At 58.4% G+C, this 5,051-nt stretch overlaps 1 protein-coding gene across 1 annotated transcript; it reads left to right on the top strand.

Annotated features, from left to right (window-relative positions):
- Positions 1-829: 829 nt before the first annotated feature.
- On the top strand, positions 830-4,010 carry LOC144677073 (uncharacterized; the record flags this gene model as incomplete). Its single annotated transcript, XM_078537333.1, has 4 exons — positions 830-984; positions 1,649-1,694; positions 2,933-3,757; positions 3,874-4,010. Coding segments are annotated over exons 1-4 (1,039 nt in total), but the record flags the coding sequence as incomplete, so codon positions are not given.
- Between the last annotated feature and the right edge of the window lie 1,041 nt (positions 4,011-5,051).

Genomic DNA, 5,051 nt, shown 5'->3' with positions numbered 1-5,051 from the left:
AGTGTGAGAGCGTGTGAGTGTGAGTGTGAGAGTGTGTGAGTGTGAGAGTGTGTGAGTGTGAGAGCGTGTAAGTGTGAGAGTGTGTGTGAGTGTGAGTGTGTGAGTGTGAGAGCATGTGAGTGTGAGAGCGTGTAAGTGTGAGAGTGTGTGTGAGTGTGAGAGTGTGTGTGAGTGTGAGAGTGTGTGAGCGTGATAGCGTGTGTGAGTGTGAGAGTGTGTGTGAGTGTGAGAGTGTGTGTGAGTGTGTGTGTGTGTGAGCGTGTGAGTGTGAGAGTGTGTGTGAGTGTGAGAGTGTGTGTGAGTGTGAGAGTGTGTGAGTGTGAGAGTGTGTGTGAGTGTGAGAGTGTGTGAGTGTGATAGCATGTGAGTGTGAGAGTGTGTGTGAGTGTGAGAGTGTGTGAGTGTGAGAGTGTGTGTGAGTGTGAGAGTGTGTGAGTGTGAGAGCGTGTGTGAGTGTGTGAGTGTGAGAGTGTGTGAGTGTGAGAGCGTGAGAGCATGTGTGAGTGTGAGAGCGTGTGTGAGTGTGTGAGTGTGTGAGTGTGAGAGTGTGTGAGTGTGAGAGCGTTAGAGCATGTGTGAGTGTGAGAGCGTGTGTGAGTGTGTGAGTGTGAGAGTGTGTGAGTGTGAGAGTGTGTGAGTGTGAGAGCGTGTGAGTGTGAGAGCGTGTGAGTGTGAGACCGTGTGTGTGAGTGTGAGAGCGTGTGAGTGTGAGAGCGTGTGAGTGTGAGAGCGTGTGAGTGTGAGAGCGTGCGTACGCATGACTCCCCCAGCCAATGCGGATGCATTGTGTGACCCTCTCTCTCTCTCTCTCTCTATTTGCTATAGGATTGTCCAGCTACCCCGATGGCAACAGGATATTGGAGCCTCTGTCTTATCCTGTGAGGGCAGGAATCATCGCTGGGGCCTGTTTCCTGGCATGTGCTGTCATCGTCAGTGTCCTAGTGTCATACGTCATGAAAATGAGGAGAGCAAGGAGGAGGCAAAGTGAGAACTCTTGATGAGGTTTGAGAAGGGGGTGGTGAGTGGGAGACAAAGAAAGCGGTGACTGCCCTTGACATCAAGGCAGCATTTGACCGTGTGTGGCATCAAGGAGCCCTGGCAAAACTGGAGTCAGTGGGAATCAGGGGGAAAACTCTCCGCTGGTCGGAGTCATACCCAGCACAAAGGAAGATGGTTGTGGTTGTTGGAGGTCAATCATCTCAGCTCCGGGACATCACTGCAGGAGTTCCTCAGGGTTAGTGTCCTCGGCCCAACCATCTTCAGCTGCTTCATCAATGACCTTCCTTCCATCATAAGGTCAGAAGTGGGGATGTTCGCTGATGATTGCACAATGTTCAGCACCATTCGCAACTCCTCAGATACTGAAGCAGAACATGTCCCAATGCAGCAAGACCTGGACAATATCCAGGCTCAGGGCTGACAAGTGGCAAGTAACATTCACACCACACAAGTGTCAGGCAATGACCATCTCCAACAAGAGAGATTCCAACCATCGCCCACTTGATGTTCAATGGTATCTGTACACTGGCTGGTGTCTCTCAGTCCCCTCTCTCTCCATAAAGATATATTGTTGAACCTTCTATTTGGAGAACCGGCCAAGTTTTGCTTCATAATGATTAACAGTTCAAACTTTTTATTCATTTTACAGATTCTCCCGTCATTTTCAGTCGCTATCAGAAGACAGCAAATCTGAAGTGAGTGAATCAGCAAAATTCCCGTCCGTCTGTGTCTAACCCCGTGCTGTACCTGTCCTGGGAGTGTTTGATGGGGACAGTGTAGAGGGAGCTTTACTCTGTATCTAACCCCGTGCTGTACCTGTCCTGGGAGTGTTTGATGGGGACAGTGTAGAGGGAGATTTACTCTGTATCTAGCCCCGTGCTGTACCTGTCCTGGGAGTGTTTGATGGGGACAGTGTAGAGGGAGATTTACTCTGTATCTAACCCCGTGCTGTACCTGTCCTGGGAGTGTTTGATGGGGACAGTGTAGAGGGAGATTTACTCTGTATCTAACCCCGTGCTGTACCTGTCCTGGGAGTGTTGGATGGGGACAGTGTAGAGGGAGATTTACTCTGTAACTAACCCCGTGCTGTACCTGTCCTGGGAGTGTTTGATGGGGACAGTGTTGAGGGAGATTTACTCTGTATCTAACCCCGTGCTGTACCTGTCCTGGGAGTGTTTGATGTGGACAGTGTAGAGGGAGCTTTACTCTGTATCTAACCCCGTGCTGTACCTGCCCTGGGAGTGTTTGATGGGGACAGTGTAGAGGGAGCTTTACTCTGTATCTAACCCCGTGCTGTACCTGTCCTGGGAGTGTTTGATGGGGACAGTGTAGAGGGAGCTTTACTCTGTATCTAACCCCGTGCTGTCCCTGTCCTGGGAGTGTTTGATGGGGACAGTGTTGAGGGAGATTTACTCTGTATCTAACCCCGTGCTGTACCTGTCCTGGGAGTGTTTGATGTGGACAGTGTAGAGGGAGATTTACTCTGTATCTAACCCCGTGCTGTACCTGTCCTGGGAGTGTTTGATGTGGACAGTGTAGAGGGAGATTTACTCTGTATCTAACCCCGTGCTGTACCTGTCCTGGGAGTGTTTGATGGGGACAGTGTAGAGGGAGATTTACTCTGTATCTAACCCCGTGCTGTACCTGTCCTGGGCGTGTTTGATGGGGACAGTGTAGAGGGAGATTTACTCTGTATCTAACCCCGTGCTGTACCTGTCCTGGGAGTGTTTGATGGGGACAGTGTAGATGGAGATTTACTCTGTATCTAACCCCGTGCTGTACCTGTCCTGGGAGCGTTTGATGGGGACGGTGTAGAGGGAGCTTTACTCTGTATCTAACCCCGTGCTGTACCTGTCCTGGGAGTGTTGGATGGGGACAGTGCGGAGGGAGATGTACTCAGACTGACCGCTGCCTCTCTTGCTTCTCCCCCCAGGCGCTCAGACAGTCCGGACAGTCTGCTGAAGCTCAAGTTGGAGAGCACGCTCTACGAGACCTTCGAGCGGGTCCCCGTGTCTCCCCACGGCCGGGGGTGTGTCGAGGGGAAACACGCCCAGTACGAGACCCACCTGGGCTGCCTGGAGTCCATCCGGCGAGGCCCTGATGGACGCTTTGTGGTGCAGAGGGAGCCGGGGTCCGACGCCTCGCTCCCCGGCCCTCCCTCCGAAGGTTACCCACGCCCTGCCCCGCCTGACCCCTGCCCCCAGGCCCAGGGGGTGTGGCCCTGGGCTCCGCTGAGGCCTAAGGCCCGAGGACAGGCCTGGGGACGACCTCGCGCCTGTTACTTCGCAGCGGCCACCACCAGCAGCAGCAGCCCCATCGAGGGCTCCCAGCCTCCCCTCCTCCCCGACCTCAGCCCCATCCCACGACCCCCAGCCTCCCGGTTCGGCCCGGAGCTGGAGCTGGGCCCCGTTGCCAAGGGAGGCCTAGGCCTCAGGCTCTCCAGGCCCGGACCCCCGGAGGAGGAGGAGTGGGAGGCTCCCCTGGGGCTCCGGCCTGCAGGCCCGGGTCTCGGGCCTACCCGGGCAGGCCTCGTGTGCAGCTCCCCCCAGGGGCCGCGCCTGCCCGGGGGAGGAGGGCCTCAGGCCTCAGGGCGCTGCAGGCCCGACCCTGAGCGGCCTCTGCCCCGAGGCCCAGCGGGTCAGCGCCCCTTCTCCAGCAGCTCGGAGGCCGCAGGCAGCTCCCCCGCCCCCAACAGCAGCGGATACCACAGCGGCGACGTCTCCTGGAGGGTCTGGGAGGAGAGGAGCCGCGACAGGAGGTAAGGTCACCGGGGAGGGGGTCCTGGCACGAGGGGGCAGCCCCAAGAGGGCAATAGGCAGCCAGCACTGACCCCACGTCTCTCTCCCTCTCTCTCTCCCTCTGTCTCTCCTGCAGGGAATCCCGGGAAGGCGGGCGTGACGAGTGGGAGGCCGGGATGGCCATGAGCTCCGAGATCCTCGAGGCCCTGAGGCTGCACCGGAGGACGAGGAGGCCCCACTCCAGCATCGCCCTCCACGACCTCTCACTCACAGGTCAGCCCCTCACTACCCACAGGGATCGGGGGAGAAGGTGGGCGGGTGGGATCGAGGGATCGGGGGAGAAGGTGGGATCGAGGGATCGGGGGAGAAGGTGGGATCGAGGGATCGGGGAGAAGGTGGGATCGAGGGATCGGGGGAGAAGGTGGGATCGAGGGATCGGGGGAGAAGGTGGGATCGAGGGATCGGGGGAGAAGGTGAGATCGAGGGATCAGGGGAGAAGGTGGGATCGAGGGATCGGGGAGAAGGTGGGATCGAGGGATCGGGGAGAAGGTGGGCGGGTGGGATCGAGGGATCGGGGAGAAGGTGGGATCGAGGGATCGGGGAGGAGGTGGGATCGAGGGATTGGGGAGAAGGTGGGCGGGTGGGATCGAGGGATCGGGGAGAAGGTGAGCGGGTGGGATCGAGGGATCGGGGAGAAGGTGGGCGGGTGGGATCCAGGGATCGGGGAGAAGGTGGGATCGAGGGATCAGGGAGAAGGTGGGATCGAGGGATCGGGGAGGAGGTGGGATCGAGGGATCGGGGAGAAGGTGGGCGGGTGGGATCGAGGGATCTGGGAGAAGGTGGGCGGTGGGATCGAGGGATCGGGGAGAAGGTGGGCGGGTGGGATCCAGGGATCGGGGAGAAGGTGGGCGGGTGGGATCGAGGGATCGGGGAGAAGGTGGGATCGAGGGATCGGGGAGAAGGTGGGATCGAGGGATCGGGGAGAAGGTGGGATCGAGGGATCAGGGAGAAGGTGGGATCGAGGGATCGGGGAGGAGGTGGGATCGAGGGATCGGGGAGGAGGTGGGATCGAGGGATTGGGGAGAAGGTGGGCGGGTGGGATCGAGGGATCGGGGAGAAGGTGAGCGGGTGGGATCGAGGGATCGGGGAGAAGGTGGGCGGGTGGGATCCAGGGATCGGGGAGAAGGTGGGCGGTGGGATAGAGGGATCGGGGAGAAGGTGGGCGGGTGGGATCCAGGGATCGGGGAGAAGGTGGGCGGTGGGATAGAGGGATCGGGGAGAAGGTGGGTCATTAGAATTGACTGTCTCTTCCTG

Source organism: Cetorhinus maximus, unplaced genomic scaffold, assembly GCF_964194155.1.
Source record: "Cetorhinus maximus unplaced genomic scaffold, sCetMax3.hap1.1 HAP1_SCAFFOLD_2199, whole genome shotgun sequence".
Classification (NCBI taxonomy): Eukaryota; Metazoa; Chordata; class Chondrichthyes; order Lamniformes; family Cetorhinidae; genus Cetorhinus; species Cetorhinus maximus.
This window is presented reverse-complemented; position numbering and strand designations above follow the sequence as displayed.